The sequence below is a fragment of the Lathamus discolor genome, chromosome 14, assembly GCF_037157495.1.
Source record: "Lathamus discolor isolate bLatDis1 chromosome 14, bLatDis1.hap1, whole genome shotgun sequence".
NCBI classification, from domain to species: Eukaryota; Metazoa; Chordata; class Aves; order Psittaciformes; family Psittacidae; genus Lathamus; species Lathamus discolor.
This window is the reverse complement of record NC_088897.1, coordinates 6,093,085-6,120,644: the sequence shown is the minus strand read 5'-3', so window position 1 is coordinate 6,120,644 and position 27,560 is coordinate 6,093,085. Positions and strand designations below refer to the sequence as shown.

At 50.6% G+C, this 27,560-nt stretch overlaps 1 protein-coding gene across 3 annotated transcripts in view; it reads right to left on the bottom strand.

Annotated features, from left to right (window-relative positions):
• GTF2IRD1 (GTF2I repeat domain containing 1) overlaps window positions 1-27,560 on the bottom strand; it is a 63,868-nt gene that overhangs the window by 2,314 nt on the left and 33,994 nt on the right. The window contains exons 9-25 of one of the 3 annotated variants that reach the window (XM_065694589.1): window positions 26,470-26,653; window positions 25,204-25,229; window positions 22,630-22,750; window positions 19,338-19,375; window positions 18,264-18,344; window positions 16,473-16,562; window positions 15,869-15,928; window positions 15,345-15,410; window positions 14,549-14,732; window positions 13,336-13,394; window positions 13,096-13,161; window positions 12,188-12,271; window positions 11,447-11,630; window positions 10,895-10,923; window positions 5,797-5,844; window positions 2,221-2,298; window positions 49-241 (exon numbers count right to left, since the gene is read on the bottom strand). In XM_065694589.1, the coding sequence (XP_065550661.1) occupies window positions 49-241; window positions 2,221-2,298; window positions 5,797-5,844; window positions 10,895-10,923; window positions 11,447-11,630; window positions 12,188-12,271; window positions 13,096-13,161; window positions 13,336-13,394; window positions 14,549-14,732; window positions 15,345-15,410; window positions 15,869-15,928; window positions 16,473-16,562; window positions 18,264-18,344; window positions 19,338-19,375; window positions 22,630-22,750; window positions 25,204-25,229; window positions 26,470-26,653 (1,591 nt within the window). Of the gene's footprint in view, window positions 1-48; window positions 242-2,220; window positions 2,299-5,796; window positions 5,845-10,458; window positions 10,482-10,894; window positions 10,924-11,446; window positions 11,631-12,187; window positions 12,272-13,095; window positions 13,162-13,335; window positions 13,395-14,548; window positions 14,733-15,344; window positions 15,411-15,868; window positions 15,929-16,472; window positions 16,563-18,263; window positions 18,345-19,337; window positions 19,376-22,629; window positions 22,751-25,203; window positions 25,230-26,469; window positions 26,654-27,560 lie in introns of those variants that run through there. The other 2 variants (XM_065694590.1, XM_065694591.1) reach the window with 2 other exon arrangements.

Below are 27,560 nucleotides of genomic sequence, written 5' to 3'. Positions count from 1 at the left end.
GTTTAACAAAGAGAAACCTTCCCTGGTTGCAGAGCTGGGGGAACTTACTGGAGCTGGTTTATAATCACCATCCGGATGCTCTCCCGTGCCTTCAGGATCTTCTCCAGCCGATGGATGTCATAAGTATTGGGGTTTCTGAAAGGGATATCGTCTGGCAACCCGGTAACCTCCACAGCGTCAGGACTGTCCCTGATGAGTTTATAGGGCACCATGACAGGCCGGTTCAAGCCCAGAGCCTCTCCTGTAATGGCAGAGCAGAGGATAATGTGCCAGCTTTACCCCACAGGGCTCTGGATCCAAACAACTGAAGGACCAAGAGCCTTGGGAGGACTCTGGGAAACCATAGCTGCAGTGATGCTTGACCTTTGCTGCAGTCACATCTTACCCAGCTGTTTCACATCTGCCTGCCCAATTTACTGCCTGCTCCATTAGTCTCCAGTTAGGATCCTGCAAGGAGCCTCAGGTGTGGGCTGTTTTACAGCACCAGCACTTGGGACACCCATTTTTCCTCCATGCAGAGCACATCCATCACCGTGCTTTCACCAGCCCATAGCAGGGCCAGCAGCAGCAGTGTGGGAGACAGCCCAGGAGAGAGGGCAAATGAGACAGATTTGCCCATCTCTTCTTGCCTTCAGCTGGCAACAGGTTTGGGGTCACTGGGGTGGAGATCAGATCCATTTCACCATCACATCACATCCCTCCTGCCCATTTTTTGAATCATTGTGGCCTCCACAATATCCTATGGCAGTGAAATACCACAATATAGAATCACAGAATGGTTTGGGTTGGAAAAGACCTTAAAGCTCATCCTGTTCCAACATCCTGCCACAGGCAGGGACACCTTCCACTAGACCAGGTTGCTCCAAGCCCCATCCAGCTTGGCCTTGAGTACTGCCAGGGATGGGGAAGCTATTCCTTGCTGCATTAAAACTACATTCTTCTGCACAATTTAATCTTACTGCCCACCTCTCCGAGTACTCCTTTAGTTCTGCATGGTGGGGAGCACCAAACATCCCTTCTGTACAGTCCTGATTGTAAGAGCCTGCTCTCACCCTGCATCTCTGCAGTCCCCAAACCTGAGCTGCCCCTCCGCCACATTTCTGGCTTTCCTTGCAGGGAGTTCGCCACTGGAGCCCACCTGGCATCTTCTGCTCCATAAACAGTGCCAGGACCATGGGAGTGCAGGGATCTGCTGTGGGCTCTGCCCCCACATGTGGCGAGTGCTGCTGAGCCAGGGTGGATGGGGATGCTCAGAGCATGGGCAGCACCTTCCCCAGGAAGCTGCATCCGTATGCTGGTACCTCCAGCAAGGCAGATCTGCCCCCAAAGCAGCACATAGCCCATCTAGTGAGTAACACCCTGAAATAAACAGAGTTTGTGGGCAGGGCGAGTAGCCTTGACAAGGGGAGACTTGAGCAAGGAGGGAAATGGCATTCCCTGCTGCTCTGCTATCATTTCAGCTATTTTCTTTCTCCTTCAGGCAGTTATTCTGGGGAGGGAGGCAAGACACCACACTGAGGCATTAGGGTGCCACTGAGCTGCCGTGGCCCAGCTCCACAGCCCTGGGGAGTCACAGGTTGAGAAATAACCCCCAGCACTTAACCAGCTGTGCCCAAACAGCAGCGAGGGGACAGCCATGAGCAGTGGTACCACAGGGATGAAATGGGGACACCACTCGGCGCCATGCATCCTGCAGCTGGCTCCATGCAGCTGCTATTCCCACTGTGCCTGTTCCCAGCGATGGGAGGGAGGAGGAGTTTGCTCGGCAGCGCAAGGAGCCTGCAAACAGCATTTTCGAATCTTCTCCAGTCTCCTGACCTCCTTTCCTACTGCGGCTCCAGCAATCTTTTCCCCAGCCGGGCTCACTGCGGCTCCAGCCTTGCTCCCAGCACACACACCATGGCTCATATCAGCTCAGGACAGCATCAGGACTGACAGCAGACTGCACAAATCCTGCTCCTCGGCTGCATTTTCCCATCCTCCCTCCCCTCGCCAAGGATGAGCTGTCAACAGGAAGGTCACAGTCCCACCTGTTGGGAGCGAGACACAGAACGTCCCTAGGGACAGGCTGTAATGTGAAGCAGTGGGATGAAACCTGCGCTGCAGCAGGCTGCCGTGTGCCCAGCCTATAAATAGAGGTCTTCAGTCAAATTAATTTTAACTCTGGCTGCTGTCAGCAAAACCAGACTGGTTTGGTGATGCGTGAGAAGGGAGACTCACCGTATTTTTCATTGAAAAGCTCTTTCACTTGCTCCCGGAGAATCACCTTCTCTCCAAGCCTGTTGGCATCGTCCTCATCTGCAAAGCGGAAAAAGGATAGGGAATAACACAGCCTGTTTCCTTCTGAGCCCCTGGAAGCCCCATCCCATGACCATGTCTCTGTCCCTCTGCCCCAGTCTGCGGATACCTCAGAGGCGGCTGCACCTTTTAGAGCCGTGCAGAGCAGCTATAAAATGCTGCCAAATCTGCGCTTGCCACGTGCTGCCATGGCTGAGAGCATTTTACATCCACTTTGTGGTGCTGTAAATGACTGCAAAATATGCAAAGCAACGGAGACTCGGGCCCTCAGTGCCACAAATGCTCCCACAAGTGATATCAAGGAATGAGATAGCACTTTTATAGCTGGGCTCCTAAGTACAGCATTGTTTTATAATATGCCATATAATCAGCTTGGCTTTACTAGCTTTCTTAATTATCCTCATTGTGCCGAACAGTTTCCTCTGTTCTCTCATTTCAAATGATGTGCCTATGTGTCTGGAGATATTTCTCCTGGCTATTCAGCATCCTCAGGGGGCTCCAGGAAAAATACTGGGGGCAGTACTGGCCCCCTTTGATGCTTTCTCACCCCTGCAGGCATAAAGCACTAACTGAATGAACCCTATCTGCCCCTTTCTGGGGTCACCCCTCCAGCCCCAAGCTGGCCAGGGTGCCCAGCACAGGGCTGGCACAGTGGGGTGTCCTCCCAGCAAGAAGGGATCACCACCACAAGCCTCACCACACTCAAAGCAGGCATTTTCACCCAGGCTGGCATGGATGGAAATCAAGGATGGTTATTTACAGCACCAAGGTCAGCTCTGCAAACCTCAGCATGAAGGATCTGAGCATCCTCTGCCCTGAGTCTGCAGCTACTTGATTTGATTTTGAACAATCACATGATTTTGGGTCTAAGCAAACACATGGCTTGCAGTTTTGTTTTAAATACAAGCTGAAAACCTGATGCGAGTCGCTGCCTGCACAGAGCCCAGCAGGAATCACATCCGGCCTTGCCACCCTGCCACTGAGGGTGCCGCAGAGAAGCTGGCACGGTTCAATCTCCACACCCTGCTACTGCAGAGTATGGCCTCAAAAATGGCTCCTCTCCACCTGGACAACAGTAATTTAATCTGGATAGAACTGGGAAAAGGAAAAAGGAGAAGTTTCTGCAAAAGAACCTCAGGGCCAAGTTGTGCTTCAAAACCAGAAACGGCAACAAAGCAGCCTGAATGGGAGGGAGCAATAAATAAATAAATCAGAATCAAAATCACATAAATGTTGCCAAGGAGCCCTGGTTTCAAGAACCAAGACCTTGCCTTGTGGTTCTGCTCATGAGGCCATGGCAAGCCAGCGGGGCAAACCCTGCGGGCTCCCTCTATGACTTCCTTGTCATTGATGCTCAGTTTCTGGGCTGTGGATACACACCCATGTGGATGTGTAGATGGTAGCAGACAAAGAAACACCAACAGTCTGTGTTCTCGCTTGTTTAGTTCTCTGGGGCTGCAAAATGCAGCAGCTCTTTCCTTTCCGCTCATGCCCCGAGAGACCCAAGTGCAAGAAATGAGATCCCAAGGGGGTGTTTTTTCCACCTTGTGGTGGGCAGAACTCCCTAATTCCCATCCAAGGACACAAACAAATCCCACGAAAAACATGGAACTGAGCACGCACAACAGAGAAGCCAGAGAGGATCCGGCTGGTGGCACCGCTTCCTGGGGACCTGCCCCTTCATCCCCACGTGGCTCCAGGCAAGAGGAGTCCACTCTGACTTCATCTTGCTTTGGGAAGTAATTGACTCAGGGAAGCCACTGGCACCAGTGGAATGTCCTGCGTCCTTCCCTTAAGCAGGTTTATGCATGCTGCTGCTTCAGCTCTGTGTTATTTTATATATATATATTTAATTTTACAAAGTAGACAGTTGATTGACTTATTTCTTCCCCAATCCTACTTGCCTGAAGCAAGGGCCCCTACACTCCACAGGCACTTACACACTAGTGGCCGCATTTTTAAAGCACCATTTGCTCTTTTCCGATAGGACTCCAATAGGAGGGTAGATTTAGATTAGAACTTAAGAAGAAATTCTTCCCTGTGAGGTGCTTGCACAGGATGCCCAGAGAAGCTGTGGCTGCCCCATCCCTGGCAGTGCTCAAGGCCAGGTTGGAAGGGGCTTGCAGCAAGCTGCTCTAATGGGAGGCGTCCCTGCCCGTGGCAGGGGGTTGGAACTGGATGAGCTTTAAGCTTCTAACCCAAACCAGTCTGGGATTCTGTGACTTGTTAGAGCTCAACATTTCTTACAGAAATACCAAGTCATATTCAGCAGCTATTAAAAATATGGTTTAGGTGTCTGTTGCTGACAACAGGATCCAAACCACCACCTATTCTTCTAGTGACTTTATAAAACCACAACAAAACCAAATCCAAGGTATCCCACGGATAAACAATGGTTCTGTCTGGGTTCATGATGCCACATGCAGTGCCCTGATCTCAGTGCTGAAGCCATGGCACGGCCAGGCAGGGTACCTGGTGGAGCCTTCCTCCTCCCCGTGCCACCACCAGCATCCCAAGGTGCTGCTCCAGGCCACGCATGTCCTCCACGTGGCCAACAAGCTGAGTAACAACCTTCTGCTATCCCAACACCCAGCACGTAGCTCATTTCATCAGGAAAACAGCCACTGCCAACACATCCCAACCGGGAAAGCAGCTCACGTCCCTTCTTTGGGCAATCCCAATCATGTCAAGGAAACACCCAGTTGGCTGCTTACAGTGGTTAGGATCTGGCCCTTAATCTTAAGAGGATAAATACACACCTATCCCCCCCCCTTCAGCTTCAATGGCTGCAATTCAATTACATCCCTGTGTAAATCCAGAATAAATCTGCTGACTTTGCTGAGGCTATTCCACAGTAACTCAGGATTAAATACAGTTAGAATTAGCTCAACATATGCATGTTTTCAAAGCAGAGCTATGAACTTGCAGGAGCAGGCAATTACCATCTAGACACATGGCCGGAATCCCAGCTGATGGGACTAAAGCTGGATCTGCCAGAGCTACGATGTGCCCTTACACAGATACAGGCAGGCGCGCTATGCTTCACCCCTGTAAATTAGTATATATGTTAAATCTCTTACATGACTACGCACCAACCCTGGCCCAGGGCAGGTACTAAAGCAAAGCAAAAAACCTCCAACCCAAATCTTTGCAAGCTCTCCCTGTGAATGGCAAGTGGATTTTTTAACAAATTAATTGATCAGATTCATGGATAAACTGAGGATAATGTGGCAGCTTGGCTTGGCTGGAGCAGAACCAGCACCGATGCCCAGGGACCACAGCAACAGTGCTTAGAAATGCAGAGGGGATTAATAACAACAATAAAATACTGTTAAACAAATCCTGCATCACTCAGTTCTTGGTATCACAGGGAAACAGAGCAGAGAGGAAAAAACAATACCTGAAATTTGGGGGTTTAAGACACTTTCATTCCCATATTAAAACGCAAGTGCATTTCTTGTCTGCTACCATCTACGATGCATCAACTGAGCTACGTACCATTCAAGGCAGCGTAGGCTTTTTCCAAGGATGTTATCCGTCTAGGGGCTACAGTGCAAGTTAAAAGAACACAAAAAAAAAAGGAGAGAGAAAGAAAAAGAGAGCCATGAGTGCTGCAGCTTGGTTCTGTGGTCACAAACAAAAGCACAACCCAGGATGACACCGTCCCTAAGAGTGTAAATTCCTCTGGTCCCGAGGCCCCTTGGTACAGAGATGCTTTCAGTAGCTAAATAACTGCCTGGTGAGCTGGGAGGGCAGGCTGGGCTCTCCCCCCGCACCAGGGACCTGTCCTGGGATGTGCTTGAGCCCACAAGCATCCCTCAAGCTACACTTTACACCTGAGCAGATTGAGGTCCACACGTGCCCAGGGAATTGAAGCATTTACGGTCCCTGCCAAAGCAGCAGTGGTTGTGCTGCACGGCCACACCAGTGCCTGAGGAGGAAAACTATCTGAGGTTAAAGCAGATGAAAAGCAAACAGGGAAATTGTGTCAGATCTGCAGCAGTGGGGGAAAATGGGAGATAAAGGGATCCCTAAGGAGAGGCTGGTGCTCGCCACCGACTCCAAAGAGACATGATATCAAAAAGAAACGAATTTCCTGGGGAAAAGCAGCAGAAACGGGGCTAGGACAAGGATTTGCATCATGGGCAAAAGGAAGAATGAAGTGGCTCATTATGACAAAGCTGGGGAGGAGGATAGGGGCTGTGGGTGACAGCACCGGGGCTCAGTGGGGAGGCTCTTGCTGCCTCTTGCTCTTGCTGCAAACAGGGGTTTGCATGGGGCAGCTGCAGGCACTGAAGTTTTGTGCAGCCCATGGTGAGCTGGGTAGCTGAGCCAGACCCTGCACTGTAGGCACACAAATCCTGCTCTAAGTGGCTGGTGGCTGCAGCAGGACCCAGACAGAAAATAAGTGATGCTGCACATCTCCTGGTCCCTCACATTGCTGTGTGACACCCTACGGGCAGCACCCACTGCACAAAACGTTCAGGTTAATAGTGAAAAGGGGAAGAGATGCAGATGGGTCATGCTAGCAAAGCCAAGGTAGAGTCCAAGCCTAGAAGGAACAAGGCCTTGGCAGAGCTCCCATCAAGCAGGAATGCAGGCAAGAGCATGGCAGGAGCGCAGGCAGATTGCAGGCAGGCAGAAGCATGGGCAGGCAGCAAGGCAGAGAAGCACGCAGCAGCATCTTTCCAACAGGAAACAAACATCTGAGGGAGGGCAGCCCAGGTTTTCATTTGGTTAGCGGCAACTCAAAGGTGAAGGTTTCAAGGTGCCGTTATGAAGATAATTAACATTTCTTCTCCTGGGCACCTGCATGGGCTGCTCAGCCTGAAACATGGGAGGCACCACCAGGCTCAGAGCCACAATGCGATGTATGGAGTGAGTGCATCCCTCACGTTGGACCACAGCCGGGATGGAGCGCTACCCAGCTTGCTATGTGTTGAGAACCCTGAAAAATGGGGGGATCTGGGGTCTCTGAAGGACACAGCAGGATATGAGGCTGGCAGGGAGTGGGGTGGAAGCAAGAGAAAGCAAACACGAGGGGTGGGATGAGCTGGAGCAATGGTCTTGTGTTCTCATTGGATGCTATTCACAAATGAAAGGGAAAAGGAGACAAAAACTAAGCAAAGAAAAAGGTATTTGGAATCACAAAGATGCTTCTAAACAGGCTTTGAAGCCATTCACACTACCTGCTTGAATCTTCACCTTCAGACTGGAAACACTGACTAGCTGTACACTAAAGAATTCATTCACCCCATTAACAGGAAGGTGGTTCAGGAGGAAAAATAACCTGGCTGCTCCCATAGGAGTTAAACACTGGGGCTGGGGAAGGGAGGGGAACAGGGACTTCAAAAACCAGCCCGGTGATGGAGCAAGATGCACTCAACTTCCATCACTGCCCCATCAAGTGCTTCCCTCTTTTTTTGTCTTGCTAGGAGTTTCTAAGGCAAGGCACATCTCATCAAAGTCTTGAGGACTGTGCTCTTGTGATTAAAAAAAATATATACATCTATAAAGGATGCCTGGATGTGTGGTTTTCTTAATTAAAGAACACTGCCTGCCCTACTTTATTAATTGGAGTATGGGAAATAATCTATCAGGGTGGTAGGGAGCTTGGGGAATAGGACAGATGGAGCTGGTGTACATTTTCAATCAAAGCACATAGAAATTAATATACAGAAAGATTTTGTGTGTGTGTGCTACATTACTTATGCTTGATTATATTTTTTTCCAAAGGCTCAAATTAAGCCTGTTTTGTATCTCTGTGCCTCAGGAAAGAAGAAAAGTGCTGTGTTTATAGCGCTGGAGCTTCACCCCTGCTCGCTTACTTCTGGTTTAATGCAGGAAGATCATTCTGCTTTCAGATAGGGGTTTTGAAGGTCTCATCTGCAAAGCAGAGACCAGCGATAGGGAGAAAAGAAACCGGGAATCCAAAGGAAGCTCTCTGGGTGCCAGGAGGGCTGTGATCCTGGGTTAAAGCCCCTGGGGAGACACCAGTGAAGTTCTGGCAGAGGCACTGGTGACCCAGTGCCATCGTCCCACCTTTGAAAGGCTTCAAATCTGTATTACACAAGGGGGTTGCAGCCACTGACCTCCTCCAGGCACTGAGGAGCACCACTAGCTTTAGTTTACCAAAACCCAGCCTCATTCCCTGCCCCAAAAAACCACCTTCTTCTGCTAACAGCATCCCTGCAGACCCCCGTCCACCTCTGTGCTGGCAGCCTCACCCCCGGCCGTTGCGACCCATTGAGGGGAGATACTATCTCAAGAGAGAAATTACGATTACCTTGAGAAAAAAGCATGTGAGGTGCTCAAATTATATTGAAATCCTTTTAGCTGTTTCTGTCACACTTACAAAATGGGTGTCCCCAGAAAGGGAGAGGAGGAGGCCGGTCTGCTGCGGCCTTGCAGTTATCTGGGATGCTCTTTGCAATGCAGGAGGTGCACAACTTGTTTAAAGCAAATGAAACCCCATAATTTAACCTAAAGGCAACTAAAATCACATCAAAGTGATACTAAATTTCCCTTTTCCCTTAAACTGTGTGCTTTTCATGCAATTTTTGGCCAAAATAATCCACAAAACCCATAGCTTCCCTTGTATGGATAGTCATCTCCTGGGCTTTCCAGCTTTTAGACACCTTTGCAATGCCAGCCTGCCTGGGAGTAACTATTGCTTTCATTTTAATGCTCCTCTGCGAAAAGTGATTTTCATTGATTTTGCCTTAATGCCAAGCACGCACTTCTGCTGCTGCTCTTCATTTTACATGGCAAGACTTTACTACACAAGTCTGAGGTAAAAAGAACACTCTTAAATTTAAATTTTTAATGATCTGTGGCTATTTGAAAATCATTAATTTTGTTAAGGCAGATGAAAAGTGATCAAAGCCAAGGCAGTGAACGTACCACTGCGCTGCCACCATCCACTTCGCTGTAACGGGATGGAAAAGCAGACGAGAGGTTAATTGCTGTCAATGGGGATTTTTTGTGGGGCAAAATACAAACAGCTTTTTTCTTGAGGAGACATTCTGGTGGTAGAAAATAATTATAAGTCCTGGAATTGTCTCTGAGGATTTAGCAAATATATGAAGTAGTCTATAACAAATTGAGATGTCAAGCAGTCACCTGTGACTGCTCTCATTTAAAGCCCCTGTGGAAGGAGAGGGCATGAAGCACTCAGCCCAGCAGGGATGCTGCAGCCTCCTCCTGAGTCTCTCAGGTACCACAATACACAGAATAAAATACGTCTGTGTGTTTGTGCTGGCATGGGCCAGGCTGTGGTGGGAGCGTTCAGCTGGAGAAGGAGGTAAAAAGAAAATCAATTTCCTCTACATCTCTATTTATCAGGCTGCGCTTCCCAGCCAGCTGGCAGGTTGAAGTATTTGCCTTCTGATGTGCTCCTTTGTTAATGGTGTGATTTGTGTCAGATCAGCGTCTCTTAACGTAATTATACCGATCACAGCGGAGGGATGAGAAGACAAGATGCGGCTGGAGGAGCAGATACATCCCCAGCTTGCTCCAGTGTTATAGCCGTGTAATTCCACGGAAAAGCAGAGTTCTGCATTTCTGAGGGCTCCTTTAAGGCCTTGCCAATGCAAGTCAGCATCTTGCTGCTTAGGACCAAGAGACAGGAAATCTCAGGCCAAAATCCACAGAGGTCTCAGGAGACCTCCCCATCATCTTGGCTGGGCCATACCCAGGGATGCAGGGGGTCAACACATGGACCATGCCCTGGACTGAATCTCTCAGACAGCTTCACCTTTTGTTAAGGCCCGCTTGGGTGTCTAACACCTTTTTGCTGTTCCAAAGTAAGGGCATATAAATGTTTTCCTCTCTGTCATATCTGTCTTCCCTAAATTGTGCCATCCTCATGGAAGCTGGCCAAGGAAATGGGAAGCCATCAATAAAAGTGACAACATTTTTTGCATCCATCTGTGCTCTTCCAACAGTTGTAATTACAGACATTTAGAATCGAGGCAGGCTTTTACCCACATTTCTGACAGCAGTTCTCTTTGCTGGGCAGCCTAGAAGCGAGAGACAGAGCTACTGCAGCAAGGCACAGGGAAGGACACGTCTCCAGGTGGTGGTTTCTGCAGTTTGGTACGGAGCAAGCCCCATCCTCCCCTCTCCATGTTGCTCTTGGTGTATCTCCACATGGGATGCCCGCAAGCTGGAGAAGGATTACACTGCCATACTGCTGCAGCTCAATGCAGACCTTGTGGTTAACCACCTCCTTCCTACGACTCTCCCTTGCCACTGAACCCGCCAGCTCACTGCAACATTAATTTATTTTAGGAAAATGCTGAAGAAAGCAGGTGCTTTCTTAAATACAGCACACAGATCCCTGCCCTAGATTAGCTCCTGAAAAATGCTGTCATTCCAAGGGAACAGCAGCAGTACCGAGGGGTGATGCTGTTTCAGTCAGGGGAACTTCAGTAAATGCACCAAACACCAACAAAACCAAAGTGGGAAGCCCAGGAAAGTGAGGTCAACCTTCCTTCAGCTGAATTATTGTTCACCATCCACAGCTCACGACTCCCTGACCACCACTAAACAGTTACCGTATGCATTGCTTAAACAAAAAGGCATCATCTCTTACCGGGTTTGGGGATGAGTCCTTGAAAAGGCCTGTGAAAAAATAAGGAAAAAAGGAGTTTTCAAATGAAAAGCCACTTGGAAGCCAGCACACCCAGACTGAGAATCCTTCTGTGGCACGGGGAAGGTCGGGGATCACCCTGTCCTTTGCACGCTGTGCCATGACTGGTGCAGGACCATCAGGAGCTCTGCAGGGACAGGGTCCTTATGACCATGCTCAGGGCAGCACATGCCTGGTGGGCAAGACAGGCAGCATGGCCCAGTGAGAAGGTGATGGAGCTACTCTTAAAACCAGCTTTTTCCTCAACACTGATTAAGTGCTTTTCCCTTCAAACTTGCGTACATCCCCTCTGGCTGCAAAACCCACAGGACCCTGCCACAAATGGGCAGTGGGTTTCTGCCAAAGCATTAGCTGCTAACTTAATTGCTGTCTAAGGGGCTGCAGGCACTTATAGTGTGTACAGCCCTACCCCAGTGGGGCTGGCAATGCTGGGGGTGCTGTTCCCTCCTCTCCCCCTGCTGCTTGGCAGTGTGTCTGACAGCCCTTACCACATACCTTGTCACGGTGAACTTGATTTTATCGGCGACAGCCAATATCCTCTCCAGGTTCTGCGAGCCGAAGGTGCACGGCTTCCTGAAGGGGATCCCGGGGGGCAGCCCCTCTATAATCACTGACCCCGGGTTGCTCTTGATCCGCTTGTATGGCACTTGCACGGGGTATTTAATCCCCAAGGCCTCACCTGCAAGACACAAGTGAGCTGTAAGTAAGCAGTAAACACGTGGGATGCCATTTCCACCCCTGCTCTGGCTCTGTCCCAGTGCTTTGGGACGTTATTTTGAGATAACTCTGTAGGCACTTTCCTTCTCTGAGGTCTGGCTGAGGATGGAGGCTACACATTTCCTTGCAAGTAATTGGTCTTGTGGGTACCTGAAGAAACACATGAGCCTCACCTATGCCTGGAAAATGGGGATAACAGCATTTCCCTGCCCTGCTTGATCAAGATGCTGGGGCAGGCAGGCTGCGGAGTGCCCTGCAGAGCCCAGGCAGATGCCCGAGGGACAGGAGAAGCGTCATCTACTTGTCCTCTAGTGCTCCCTATCATGGACTCCCCCAAGCACTTACAGCAAAGAGCGCTAATTCCCAGACCCACCGTTCCCTCTGAGGCACAGCCGCTCAATGGGGAGGTGAGACAAAGCACCAGGCAAGGAGGAATTGAGAGGAGAGAGGAGAGATAGGGAGAAAATAGTAGAAGGGGATGAGAGGAGAATATGAACAACTTCTGCCCTGGTTTCTCACCATATTTCTTATTGAACAGGTCCTGGACTTGCTCCCGCAGCGTGTTAGCGATGTCTATTCTGGAAAGCCTGGCATCATAATTTTCTGTAAAATAAAGAAACAATTATGGACTTCTGCTGGTAAATTAAAAGGCACTCTGTGACTTTTAAGTAATGCCATTTTCTAATTATAGGAAAGTCCTTATCTTGCAATTAGCTAATCTCTGGAGTGGGCCATTCAAAGTCCTTAAAAATAATCTAAACAGAAATATGGGGTTTTTTTTTCCCCTGCCTGTTTGCTAAGAATAAAAGCCGCACGGAATCGAAGATTCAGTTGTGATAATTACTGGTGTTAAAATAAATGACACTCCAAAGCCTCTCTGAAAAGCCAAAGCCTGTGAAAAGCCCCTGTCGCTCCCTGCAAGCCCTTGCAGGCTGTGATGGCCCAAGGAAAGGGGATATTTGAGCAGGGCAGTGCTTGCTCCCCAGCCCATGGGCTTCTCACCATCGCTTCTCCCCTCAGTGGAGCCACCATGGTGGGATCAGTGTTTATACAAACATCATCCAGGTGGAAAAAGCCCCAGAAAAGGCAAACCCCGAGGCTTGGAAACTTCAGTATGTGTCTCCCAAGGTCAGACGGCGAGATAAGCAAAGCTGGTTAATTAGGGCACCATCGCTGAGCTTCTTCCTTGGACCTATGGGCCTGCCCGCCCCTGTCTTCTGCTTGCCTGTTCTTCCTACCCCCTTACCCCAACATATCCTCCTCTCCTTTCCCCTCTTCTCCTCCCTCCCATCTTTGCCCTGCTCCTCTGCAATGCACTGAGCCTCAACACCCCACAGCCACCCCTTTCCATCTCTTTGCTCTACGCAGCCCTTGCAACCATGAGGGCTCTGCCTCACCCCCCCCTCCAGATGCCTCCATGCCCTCACCTTGAAAGCCCTGCCTCTTCACAGCATCCTCCAGCAGCACCTCGCTTGAGTCCCTCTCGCCGGCGGCTGTTACAGGGACAAAAGAGGAATTAGGACTATGGTGCTGCCACATGGGATGCACGGGACAGGGGTTTCCAGCCAAAAACCGAGGTGGGGAGGGAAGGCAAGAGAAGGAAAACGCTCTCACTCCTCTCCTACCTAGTCCTTAACGGCCCGGCTGCCGGGCGTCTCGCAGCCTACCTTTGGCTGCCGGGCTGTCCGACGCCGGCTCCTTCACGCCCTCCGCCAGCAGCTCCGGTCTGGAAAACAGGATGAAGCAGAGGGCATGTGAGTGAGCTCCCCAGCCAGGGGCACCCCGCTGCTCCAGCATCCCCTGGGATAACGCTCCCACAGCCACAAACCACTGCCCGTGTCTGCCTCATGCAATTTTAAAGCTCCTGCAATGCAGCAGGGGAACTTTGGACATCATTTTTACGCCAATGGACTCTTTAGTGAGCTGATACAACGCTCCCTGGGATGAGATTAAGCTGGAGACGGCTGAGCAGCTTAAGTGAGCAGCTACATGAGGTCCATGTTTCTTGGGGATGGGAGAAGCTGAGCACAGCTCCTTTCAACATACAACTGCCCTCAAAATTGTCACTTGGGTACCTAATGCTAAAAGTGCACAGCGAGGCGGTATCAGGGCTCATTACAAGCTGCGCAGAAGCTGCATCACAGAGAACTGGGTCTGGGATGGGAGAAACTCCAGAGAGTGGTCGGGACGGCCTGGGAGCTGCTGGTCTGACACCACAAAACCTCCACGCTCCCAACGCTCATTGTCTGTTTCAGGCACCCACCACACAGGTTGTGCCAGCTCTCTCCTCTGCAAGGGAGCCGTAGTCAGCATTTGGGTGAGAAACCCCCCAGAACACCTGAAGACATTTCTACATCCATCTCTGCTGGATCCGCTCCCTCTCTGAGGGCAATGCCGTTGTGTTAGGTTGGTCGTGGCTTCTCAGAGTCTTCCCCAGCTCCTACGACACCCTCTGCTCCCCAGCATGAGGAGAGCATCATCCCTGATGCCCACAGCATCCCATGTGCACATCTGGACCTCAGCTGGAGCCATTTCCTACAGGAAAACCCTCTGGGGCTTCCAGTGCCTCTTCTTGCCCCGTACCTGGGCTCTTTGAAGGTTAAAAACTCTGGTTCCTTCACCTACCCTGGATGTTTCCTGCTGCTGTGGCCAAACCTTTGCAAAAGTGGGTTGAAACCCCAGAAGACACCAGGGGAGAGATGACAACACCACCAGTGCCTCTCAGGGATGGTCCAACAAGGCAACAACCCTTGGGGGCTTCTAATCAAGTAAACTTATTGAAGGTGACAAAGTGATGGATACTCCCCAGGACACTGAACAGCAGCAGGAGCTCCAAGCAGGAACATCCTCTCCATGGGATGGCCGCTCCACCTGCCTTACCTTTTAATGACAAACTGGATGTTGTTGCTCGCTTGCAGGATCTTCTTCAGCTTCGCAATCCCAAAGCAGTTGGGGCGCCGCAGCAAGATGCCCTCTGGCAAGCCCACGACGAACAGGTCCTCAGGGTACATCAGGAACTTGGAGTAGGGAACTTTGACCGGCTCTGATATTCCTATGGCTTTTGCTGCATGGGGATAGAATGTCATTAGTTTGCTGGACCTCCACACTGGGTCAAAGCAGCAGTGACATGTTGTGTCAGTTGGAAGGTTGAACTGGTTTCTGGGGAGTTTGTTGTTACTCTGTGGCTGGTGGAGATGTCCCTGACGCTGGTGGACACGAGATGAAGGATAAAGCCAGGCAGCCACCTGAAGCTGGCTTTAGAATTTGCTGTATTAACACAGCCTGCCTTTTGGTGGCACAAGTAAGGGGGCTTTCTATAAAGGTTTCAAGCACCTCTCCACAAGGCAATGGGACCCCACATCCAGACCTCATGGATGTCCCTCTGCTAGATGATGGAAAAGAACGTGCCTGGGGGCTGAAGGCCACAGCAGCAATTCCTGGGCTACAGCCAGTGAAAAGGCATCAAAGAAACCAAGGGGGAAGAGTTGCAATAACAAGGCCCAGGGAGATTTCAAATGCATTTGTAAGCCCAGCAGATAGCAAATGAACAAATTAGATTGCACCTTTACTCAGCTGCTGGTTTGGAAATGGCAGGTGACATTTCTGAGCAATTAGGATCTCCCCACGGCCGAGGCCGGTGCTCAGCATGATGTATGTGTGTTAACAACCATCTTACCGTATCTTGTGTTGAACAAAATCTCTACTTGTTTCCTCAAATGACTTAAAACATCTCCTATACCATCTGAAATAGAGAAAGAAGGAAAGAAGAAAAAAGAAAAGGAGAGAAATGCTCTGAGAAAGCAGCTTCCTCTGGGGCAAGCAATGAACAGCACAGGTGAACAGCCCCTGAGCTCTGTCAGAGCCGGCTGTGCACTCTTCATGCCTCCCAAATCAGTGCCAATCGCTGGCAGCTGCCTCCAAGCTCATCCCTGAGCAAGGAAAGGCAGCATTGCTCCAGCCACAGTGGTGTGACAACAGCAAGGAGGCAAAAAAGTAGGGGGAAAAGTAAATCTGGGCAAGAGTGGGGAGGACTGAGCCGAGGAACATGGCAGCGCCCTTCTGTGCTGAGCCTTTCGGAGGCTGAATGCTTTGCTGATGATGTAGGAAACCCACAAAACCTAACCCAAAATACTTCTGTGTTTATCCAGCCTTCCAAAACTTGCTGTGATGGGCAATGCTCAGGGTTCAACGTTCACTCACCTGATCCCTCCATCTGCTTTTCTTCATGTCGCGACTCCTCGCTGGGCCCCTTTTCTGTCCCTAATGAGGAAGAGGAGGGTTAGCTACAGCAAAACCAGACCACCCATGAGCAGTTCTCCAGGTCCCCTGCAGTCACTCAACTGCCCCTTCTGCTCCCTAAGCTCCGAGCATTCCCCCCAGGGCAGGCTCGCGCTGGCAGCATCATGCCAGGAGCCGCATAAGCAGGATAAACCCATTGCCTACATCCTAGAGTTATGCTTGCCCTTCAGTGTGGGTTTCCTGGGAGAGATCCAGCACCCAGCAGGAGCAAAGGCAGGCACAGTGCTGGCACCATTTGCCCAGGTAAATCCCAGCCATGAGCTGTGCAGAAGAGCTGGGGTTTGCAGCATGCTGGGGATGGAGAGGGCCTGGGATGGAGCGGTGGTGCCAGAAAAGCTACCGGGTTGTCTATTGGAGCTCCCAGCTGGGCTGATTGAGGCCATGACAGTGGAAGTGGGTCCATCTCCATCACCTTGGCTCATAAACGGTTTTACTCATTTTGGACACATGGCACAACCTCTCATGTCCCTATGCATGGGATCTCCTACATCTTCATTTTTGGTACCTGCCACTGTTTCTAGGATGTAGCTGGGCTCCTCCGAGGGCACGTGCGCGGGCACTGGGTCGTGCATCCCATCCGAGCCAGGCGATCGGTCTGCAGACAAAACCCCATGGGCAGCTTTTATTTGGGGGAAAACCACCCCCACAACAGGGTTCAGAGGGTCTGGGCCCATCAGCAAGGGCTGAGCGAAGGGCCCCCTGCTCCCAGGAGCCCCACATCAGGAGTAGCTTCAGGGGTGCATCTGCCTTCTTCCTCTCTGGGACCAACCAGAGCTTGTCCCTGAAACACACCCAACCTCTCAGCCCAAAGGAGGAAAAATCTCTTCCTACACCTCTGTGGAAGGTGAAGAGCAAAAATAGTTCAAAACTATTTACTTGGCTTAATTCCAGCAAGACACTCAATTCTGGCTTAAAAAGTTAATGCTGTTTGACTTGGCTACTCCACTGGGGAAAACCATTCCACTAATGCTGCCCTCCTCCACAAAATCATACCTCCTTGGGTTTCCCTTACGTAATCTGCATGCCCACTTCCTTTAAACCCACCTCCTCTAATGCTGGGCTCTCCAACACCCTCAAAGAGCTCTCCAAATTCAGCTTTAAATAAACCTCCAGCTAGTTTAAATACTTCAATCAGGTCACTTCTTAATCATCACCTCACAGGATAAATAATCCAAATTTCATCAATTTCTCCCTGTAGGTGAGCACCTCTTTTCTATTAATCCTCCTCCCTGCCCTCAGCTGTACTCCCTCTGATTGAACTCGATCTTCAAACACGGTAAGAAAAGGTAGACTCTGGACTTGAAGCATGGTCTACCCGGCACCAAAGCAGTAACACCTCCTCCTCCTCACACAGCCCGCCAGCTCACCACGCATTAGCTTTCTTCTCTTCCATTAGCTGCCAAGTTGAAAATTAAAATGTTTGATCTACCACTATACTTTGTTCCTTCTCTTTGCGCTATATTAACTGCAGGTTAAGTCCATTCTACAATAAACCTGGAGTGACTCCCAAATACCACTGCATTAAAGGGACTGTGAGAGTTTGGGTGCGACAGAGATTGCACCCGTGCGGCGGGGCTGGGTGTCACTGCCGACCCCAGCATCGCTTGCCCTTGGGCACACTGGGAGTCCTGTGGCTGCCCTCATTCTGGTGGGATTATTAATTAATGTTCGTAATGCACACTGCAAATGCAGACTGCTAACTAGCCACTCATTAAACTCTGAGGATCATCCTACCCATTTGCTGTGCCGTCCAGGTCAGCTAAGTGGAAAATGAGTCCCAGCTGCCCCTCAAGCATCCCGCTGCTCATCTCCATCACCACCGACCTCTCTAGGGGTACTCGTCAGTGCTGCCGACTCCAACATGTTTTCAGCACGTGCTTAAGATTAAACTTGTTCTTCCGACCTCTTCCCAACCAGGCTGTTTTTCTAACTTAAGGACCTCATCAAAAACATCCCGCGCTCGATACCTGGGATCCTCCAAGCCCGTGCGTGAAGGAAAGCAGCAAACCAGGCTCACTTTCTCCAGGGGAAAGGCAAGATAGAAAAGCAACGAAGGAGAGAGAGAAACAACAAAGAACCCTAAAACATCCTCCACTGCCCCCCAGGAAACCACCTCATTCCCAATACACCCCTAAAAATGGCTTTCAGTGAAGGAAGATCATTACATGGGCACGGGGGGACCTTCTGTGCTGGGAGATACCCTGCAAACACCTCTTCTCAAAGCAAAATGCTGAGACAATGTGGTAGCCCTGCCTGCACAGAGGCCACTGCACACAGCTGGTACCCCAGAACCTACCTGGCACTGTGATCTGGATGATGTCCAGCTCGTCTGGCTCAATTTTGATCTGCCTGATCCCACCCAGCTCTCCTGAGGTACCTATCAGGGAAAGGCAATGGAAGGCGATCACCAACAGAAACCAGCAATGTGCCACATCTGCCCACCAGTGCGGGCAGGGAAACCACGACCAGCTGCCACTGCAGGGCTAGCAGCAACAAGGCTTTGGCTGAGTAGCCCAGTGGCATCAAGCAAATGGCAAGGAGGTACCCAAAGGGCACCCACAGGCATGGCCTCCGTTGGTGCCCTCAAACCAGCTGCCAGCCCTCATTATGTGCTCATTTCTTGGCTTTCTTCACTTAAAATGAACTGGGTCACCAAGAAGCTTTCATGGGGATGCAGGAGGAGCCATCTCCAGTGGGCACTCCAGGCATATTTAATGCTCCCACATTCTTGCCTGGGACATGCCCAGTGGCAAACCCATGCTCTGGGAGGGCTGACTGCAGCCACATCCCATCAGGACATGACCAGCTGAACCCTAGCAGAATTCAGCATGGTTTGAACCCAGCTGCCCCAGGAGGATGCTACATGCGGTGCTCAGCCATCTCCAGATCAGTCTCCCCACTTGGAGTAGGACTGATCCACCGCAAGGGGCTGAGTCACAGCTTGCAGCTTGGGCAGGCAGGATAAGGAGGCTCCGTGTGGCATTTCAATGCTTGGACCAAGCGCCTAAACCTGGGGAAAAGCATTTCCTTCTCACTTGCAGGACTCAGAACACTGACACCACTGACTTCTCGTGACCCAATTGTGGTGGCTTTCAGGGAGAAGAGAAAGCGGAGACTAAAGACTTCCCTTAGCTTTGCATTCAGTAACATGCTCAAGTCTCATTATTTCACTTCTGGGACCCAGCTGAAGGGTCACAGGGTAAGAGCCTTCATTTCTGCATCTATCAAATGGGAATAAAGTCCTCATAGAACTATGCCATGGGGCAAACAGGTAACTGGTGCTGCACATCCAAATTCCTTTGCAGGCAGCTTTCTCTTTGCCCTCCCCCCCATACCACTCTTTTGCAAGACAAAATGAATTATTCCTCACCTGGTTCACAGCTTTCAGACACACTACACTTCTCGGACCTGGAAGGGAAAGGCAGACAAGAGAAGTGGTCATGGAGCAGCCAAAGAGAGCTTCAAACCCAGTGGTTAGCATAGGATTGGTCCTGGCAGGAGGGAGAAACACCGCAGCCCCTGTGATGCCAGGCAAGGGCTGTGCAGGGGTCCCTGGGGACACTGCACCCACGGTCCCAGCAGTGGCACAGCATCTGTGGCTGCAAGGGAAAGCCACAGCCTGCAGGTTTCTCTGCAAATAAGCCCTGCTCCCAAACCCTTCCTGGTGCTGCACCACTGCTGGTCACAGCCCTGCCTCTAGACACTGATGGATGTAACTGCAGCAGAGAGCTCCTGAAAGCAAGGGGGGTTTTAAGCCCGAAACCTGGTTGACTCCAACCCTTTGCAGCAGAGAGGAGTGCATAAAGCATCATTACAATGTGGTTACTCATGGAGCTAAAGCAAATAGGGAGGAAGGAAAAAAGTCAATTGATTGGGTAAATATTTATTTTGCTCAAAGCTTTTCTCCCCTGAAAACTGGGCACTATCCCAAACTCACGTCTGCAGTTAACTTCACAGGCCTAGGAATTTACACAAGGTGTTCAGCATCCAAATGAGATTACTTTGCATTCTCAGGACACGCTAGCTGTCTGTCTCTCTCTTAAACAAGAACAACCACGGCTCTTTGGCACTAAGGAACAGCACTGGAAAAACACACTCCTCCATGATGCTGGTCCTTCAGGGGGAAGGAAAACCCTTCTGAGCCAGCGCCACATCCCTGCTGGCTCAGGGGAGATGTTCAAAAGCACTTCTCTCACCTAAATTCACTCAGCAGCGTCAGCAGAACAAACTAGAGGCAACACAAAGGAAGCCAGGAGTGCTCTTGTAACGCTCTTCTAAATGTGGTATGGGTAAGAAGGATCTCTGGTCTAGGAAGTACTGTGTATATTACCTGGGAGCCTTGGGAAGGGTTTAAACTCTTCCACGTCAGGGCAGAGTCAACCTTTCACTAGGGAAACTTGGGAGGAGTTTCCCTGGGGAGTGTGTTACCCCTCTGGCCCTGGACTGGACTCTGACCTGGGTGGACCACTGCTATGGAAATGCTCTGCTCCTGCCAGGGAGCAGAGGTTTCTCATTTGCAGGGAGAACAAAGTGGGATTTGAATAGCCAGCTGTATTTTCCTGCAGGTAGGTGTTATCGATGCATTGGGAGAGTTGAGTTTACCCCTGCGGCAGACAAAGCAAGCTGTGCACCACCCTTGATTCATGATTCCCTTTGTAACCAGAAGTGTACATGAACCTCGGGGTCCATGGCCCAAGTCAATGTGCACATACAGAGTAAATCAGGAACAAGGCATCTATACACACAACTAGGGTAAATTCTAAAGGGACTCTTCAGGTTGTGCCAGGGTTACACCAGTGGAAATGGTTAGCCCAGCCCAGCACATCCACATCACAGCACTACCATGGGGAGGAAAATCCAAGCCACCCCTAGAAACACTGGTTTTCCCCCACAGGGTTTTCTACAGTGGTTTTACTGCTCCATGCAACCTGTACCTGGCCCAGGGCTGGACTGCAGCAGGTGAGATGGGGACAGTGCAGCATCAGTGAGGGCTGTATGGGAATCACAAGCCTCTAGTCACCCTTGGAGCTCTGCAGTGGCTCCCACCCCACCAGCATGCTCCCGGCTTGTTATCTACCTATTGCTTTGCAGAAACCAGCTCAGCATCCCTAATATCCCACCCTGCCACCTTTTTGTTTCCAGTCACACCAATTTAACTGCACAGCGGGATCTTCTGTTGCAAAAATTAAAAGCAAATGTTAACAAATGAAGGGGAAAATGAGGAGCCTCAGGCCAGATTTCAGCCCTGCAGTGTGCTTAGAGGCCAGTGGTATCTGAAGCATCACTGTTTCCCCTGGTACCCAGTGTGCAGGGGATGCTCTGCTGATCCCTAAGTCTAAATGCCTCCAGACACGGAGCGATTCAGCAAGGTGCAGACAGCAAAAAAGTGGCTGAAGGATGGTTTTGTGGCTAAGCTTTAGCTGAAGATTCTGGGGGTTTGGGTTTAATTCCCTGTCACACCAGGGAAGCACCTCAGGCTGGGACCCAGTCCAGCCAAGTTCCCATTGCAGACATCTCCAAATGAGGCTTTCATCCAGTCCCGTTGTTATTGGGAAGAGAAACAGGCATGTGTAGGGTGTGATTCCTCCAACCCATTTTAAATGGTTGGAAGGGGCTGAATTGCCCAGTGCATTGAGCTTGCAGCTGATGAAAGAGGCTGGAGTCACTCAGCCAGCCCTGGCCTCTCAGGGACACCCAAGGTAGCCACCCCCAGCCTGCCTCTGTGCTGCAAGGCCCTGCTTCACAGCACAGTGTTTGGGGGTGCTGAACACTGACCATTTCAACCCATGTATGATACTAATACACAGAGCAAAACATCAGCCACAGAGACCTGGTCCAGGCAAGCCAACCCAGCCATCCATGACCTCAACATCCTCCGCATGCCCGTGGTTGACTCTTCTTCACTAAAACCATTGAGGTGAAGCCACACATGTGAGGAGTCACCTCCTTTGGCAGAGCTCGAATACAGCATGGCTTGTATGACAGCAACAGCTCTCACGTGCAGTGGTGCAAGGAAGCAGCAACAGGATGTTGTATTATGGTGCTGGCTGAGGGTGACTCTTTAGGCCACGTTCTAACACTGGACATAATTCCTGCGGATCATCCCAGCCTGCACGGGCACAGCCCCAATTCCATCAGTTTTGTACAAAATGAGTTTTGTACAAAAACTGTGAGGGTGCTGAGGCACTGGGAGGGGGTGCCCAGAGAAGCTGTGGCTGCCCCATCCCTGGCAGTGTTCAAGGCCAGGCTGGACACAGGGGCTTGGAGCAACCTGCTCTAGTGGAAGGGGTCCCTGCCTGTGGCAGGGGTTGGAACTGGATGAGCTTTAGGGTCCCTTCCATCCCAACCCTATGATTCTATGAAAATCAATGATTCCAAATTTGGCTTACAAAAGACCAGGGATGCTCGGCCTCCTCCTGTGCTGGCCAGCTGTACCACCACAGTGGGGTTTTAGAGAGGCAGGAAAGCAACTCCCCTTTTAGCCACCCACCTTCCCACCACGCTACCTACACCACCTCCCTGACTGCAGCTTACTGAACTGCACCCATCACACCCTCCCCAACCAATGCACAATGCAATAACCTGCTGTGCACATTAATGACCCCAAAACAACCCTTTGGGTGATGTCACTTTGCAGCGGCTGGGGACAGAGCATCTCTTACCTGCTGTTGGCCTGGGAGGTCCCTGCCAGGTCCAGCACAGCCCCACGGTGCGGCTCAGGGGAGATCTCCCCGGGGGGGCTGGAGGGCTCCAGCTTGGTTGGATCTTTGGTAAATTTGCTTCCTGGTGCCAGGTGCGGGTTGGAAGGAAAAGCAAGAACCAGAATTAGCAACCAGAGATGCAAATGATGCAGCTTTTCCACCTCCGCTTGTTTCCCCCTCCCAAGCACAGAGCTGAGGTCAGGGTGGGGGACAGGTTTTCATCTGCTTGCAAAGAGAAGGGTGCAGCTTTCACTGGGTTTACACATTATAATACTAGCAAAATGCTTGTTTAAACCTCTGTATATGTCAGGGCATGCTGGGAAGCCCTGCTAGGGATGGAGCATCTCTGGAAAGGGCTGGCTGCCAGGATAGGATGCTGAGAGTTTGGGAAACCCAGGCAGGGCCGAGGGGCATGGACCAGTGGTGCAGGAGCAAGCCCCAAAGTCAGGAGAGCCCTGTCCCAAGGGAGGGGATATGCAGTACTTGCAGGAACTCAGCAAAGCCCAGAGCACTGGTGACACAAGCAGCCTTGTTCTGTACCCCCAACCCACATGCAGTGGGAGAAATCTCTGCTGGAGCAACACAGAGAGGGACAAAAGCATCCTGTCACCATGAAAAACAGCCCCTCTCCCTTCCCTGTTCCTCAGCAGCCTGAAAGGAGCCGAAATGAAGCCTCAGCAATGACCTTGGAGATGAAAAGAGTGATCTGAAGGCAGGGTAGGAAATAAAATCGGGCAGGGAAGGTGAGCAAAGAGCTGAAGGATTAGTGCTGGAGGAAGGAGGGAATGAAATTACACCACGAGGCTGCAGAAGCCACACAGGTGTCTTGTTAAATAGCTGCTGCCAAAGGCCCTTCACTGGTCTCAAAGCGCCATCGTGATACCCCCACCCTCCTAAAAAACATCCCATCCATGGGAACATGAAGCCTTTTTCCTTTCAGCTCCAGCCTGCAAGGAAGGGCAGGGCTCTGGCAATGGGAGCAGCACCATATAGAGCCTTAAAGACACTATTTATCTACCAAAAGTCCAAAAGGCTCCTTTTAATTTGTGCTTTCTATGGACCAAATCTTGTTCTTGCAGCAGCAAAGCCTGCCTGAAGCTGCTACCCAGGGGAGCAGCAAAAATAGGTTTCCTAGCAGTGGTGGGTATTTTAATTAAAGGGTGAGCAAAACTGTACAGGGAAGCTTTGGGATACTTTGCAGTTGGCAACTTAAAATACAGCTCTGCTCAGAAAACAGTGTCTTTGCAGAAACGGCACCTCCTGACTCAGCAGATGCTTTTTTTTCCCCCCTGCACAGTCAGATGTGCTGACACAAATCACAAAAGCACAGGTTTAATGTGGTTTGCTCCTGGTAGCCCTGCAGGGACCATGCAGGGGAGGGGGAACCACCACCCACCCCAGTCCTGCTGGGTTTGCTTCCTCATCTCCTCATTTCCACCTGCACCTCCCTGCCACGTAACCCCCAAGCTTGCAGCACAGATGTATGCGATGTCTGCCCATGGATACCGTGCAACCATGACGGATTTACAAGGAAAACACAAGCATCCCAAAACACAGTTCAGCACTTCGTCCCTTGGGGGAGAGCTTAAAGAAATCCTTTTCTTGAGAAAAAGAGTCATTAATGGGAATGGAGACACGAAGAAATCCCCCCTGTGGAGGCATGATGCTGGAGGTCCCCTTTGGATGGCTCTGGGGCATCATCCCCAAGGAGCCTCTTTGGGTTTGGGGCAGCCGTGGGGCCACAGAGGTTAATCTGGCTGGTGGAGATATTTGAGGAGGTGTCTGGAAAGCCGCCAGTGTGTGGGGTTGGTGGCTTGGGGGGAAAACCCCAAACAGCCACCCAAAACACGTCTTTACTTGCCAGCCAAGCCCAGGCAATCTGGGAAAGGGGCTGGGAGGGGACAAATTCAGGTACAGTGCCGTGTTTCAGGTACAGTGCCGTGTTTCAGGTACAGTGCCGTGTTTCAGACAGGTATCAAGGTGGTGGGATGGGGGCGTCAGTTCATGTCTCTTTTTATTTGCCAAGAAGCACTTGGCCTGGCTTCTCCAGCACAAACCAAAAGGAGTAAAAACACAGGGCAAAGAAAGCCAAAGAAACAGCTTCCCTGGGGTTTTGTCACTGGATTTGTGTCGTTTCTCTGTTAAAAACAGTCAGCGGCTGGATGATGCTAGCACGTCCCGGCCAAAAAACCAGAGAAAGGTTTACCAGTGAGCAGTGATTTTAGTTCCTCCTGCAAGCACAGAAACATGCTGCGTGCTGCTTGTAGCTGCAGCTCCGCCTGGCACAGGGAGCCAGGGAATTCTTGCCTTAACCCTCACAACACTACTTAAGGGGTGCACACTGCGTGCACCAACCCCAGGCAAAGGCAACCTCAGCACGCCTGGGTGTAGGGCACAAACAAGGCTTCTCCTCATCGAGTGTAATTGCAAGTGTCCTGCACTTTTGATGCTCAGAGATGACATTATTTCAACTCTGCTTCTCTGGATAATCTTTCAATTTGGTGGGCAATAAATCAAAGGATGTGGAGAACGTACCTGTAAAAATTCTCTCGTCAAACATCCTAGGAAGAAAGGGGGAAAAAGGGATTAGAAATAGGCGCTTCTAGTGGCTGAAATTTAGGTTTTATTAATGAACAACATTAAACCAAGTCAAAATTGTAATTTTATTCATTCTCTAAAAAAAGGGAATGGATTTTTCAGCTAAAAAAAGCCTTATAGCTAGTTGTGCAACCAAGCAATCTTGCAGCATATGCTTTTTAACTAAACCACCTTTAAATCTGCCTCTAAGTCATCCTCTTAATTTAATTATTAAATGCAGCACTACAGGTTGGCTTTACCAAAAGAGGCAGTAGGACTGAAGTAGCTGTTGCTGGACCTTCGCTTCAGGACACAGACCATCGACTGGCTGCCACCCATCTCCTGAATATCCTATTTTAGTGCCACACAGCTTTGCTCATGGGAGCAAAGTATGTCAGGGCCACATCCTGGTGCCTGATCCGGTCTGGCACAGCCCAAGCGCTGCGGGACAAAGTGGCTCCTCCAGCAGCTGACATCGGGAAAGCTAATTCCTTGTAGGATGCCTGAGTCCTGTTGATGTCAGTATTTCAGCCCTCGCGTGAGCCTTAGCTGGGGTTTTTCTGCACCACGGTTTCACACCTCTAGCAGGAGAATAACACAAGTGCTGTACAGGCAGGGACTGAATTAATATGTTATAAAGCAGATTTTCCTGACAGAGAAGCAAAGAGGGGTTGAACAGCACAGAGATAACGAGGAGAGCATCCATTCCTCCTACTCCAATGCAAATGCAGACACCAAGACACAACACCCTGCTTGTAGGCAACACACCCTCACCATCATACACACAGGATGCCCATAAGTGGTCACCGCAAAACATGGTGGAGGAGAATCCCTGTGCATTGTGAATATGGATGCTCCTCCTCCCACCCAGAGGCACCGCTCCCATCCACCAAATGCCACTGCGCCATGATCAGAGGTCCCATTACCACCTGAAATGCTTGGGTGGCACCAGCAATGTCTGCATGGACTTACAACAGGGTGACGGGGCTCGGCGGGTGGCTGTAGTATGGCTGGCCCTGCCACATCCTCACAAACAAGGAGGGAGGGATGGAAAACAGAAGTTTTTTGGGAAAAAAAGAGCTGAACAATTCTAGCTCTTTCCTACAAAAAGAGGGTAAAATGAGTTTTGGGTGTCAAAACCAACCCTGTGATGATGGAGAGAAGAGCTTAAATCCCCGACCCCCTCGAGGCCATGCACTCTCCCCTGCCTTCCTCGCCACCCACCTTTTGATGACAAAATGGATGTTGTGCCTCTCCTCCAGTATCCGCTTGAGTTTGGGGACGCCATAGGTGCAAGGTCGTTTGAAGGGTATTTTGTCCGGGATGCCGATGATCTCCACCGCCTCGGGGTCACAGGCGATCTTCCGGTAGGGGACGGGGACCATGTGGTCTAACCCCAAGGCTTCGGCTGAAAGGGGAACCCATGGTTTTCACTTAAACGCGCGCTTTTCCTTCTACAGATGATAAAATAGAGGTATAAAGGCTTGAACTCGAGCAGGGTGAGTGCCTCCTGCCCTCTTCTTTGCTTGTTGCAGAAGGGGAGTCGCAGGAGCAGTTCACAGAATGAAACATAGAATGGTTTGTGTTGGAAAGAACCTCAAAGCTCATGTGGTTCTAACCCCCTACCTCGGGCAGGGACACCTTCCCCTAGACCAGGTTGCTCAGAGCCCCATCCAACCTGACCTTGGACAAGGCAATGGGGAGACAATGGAGATAGAGATGAGACAAAAGGGAGACAGCACAACAGCAAATGGTGTCCTCCAAAACCTCCAAAGGCACCCAGTGTTGTTCAAACCAGGGCTGCGGTGGCCCATGGCCCACTCCAACCTCTCTGTGACTGCAGCACGTTCCTGAGCTCACAAGTTGCATAGCACATATGTAGATTGTAAGTTACAGAGCTCATCTATAGCCCATCTATAACCCACAAGTTGCACAGCACATACACAGGTTTTAAGTTATAAGGCTCATCTATAACCTATCAATACCTCATGAATTACACGGCCTGATGGGGATAGTACAGGCAACAAACTCAGCCCATCAGCCCATTCCCAAGCGATTTCCCAAGCTTACAGCTGCCCAAACACCCAGGAACTAACCCAAAAGCACTGCTCATGGCAAGGAGAGCACCATCGACACGCGTAAGCCATGCAGGTGGGGAAAAACGCAGCTGCAATCACGATAACCTTCTTTTTTCCTTGCCATGTGAGTTGAAAATGGCTGCATCCCACTGCTCCCTCTTGCCTGCAAGCACCGGTGGTGCCCGTGTGCTCTGATCAGGCCTTCCACACTTCAAACCAGGGCTGCTTTACAGCCCA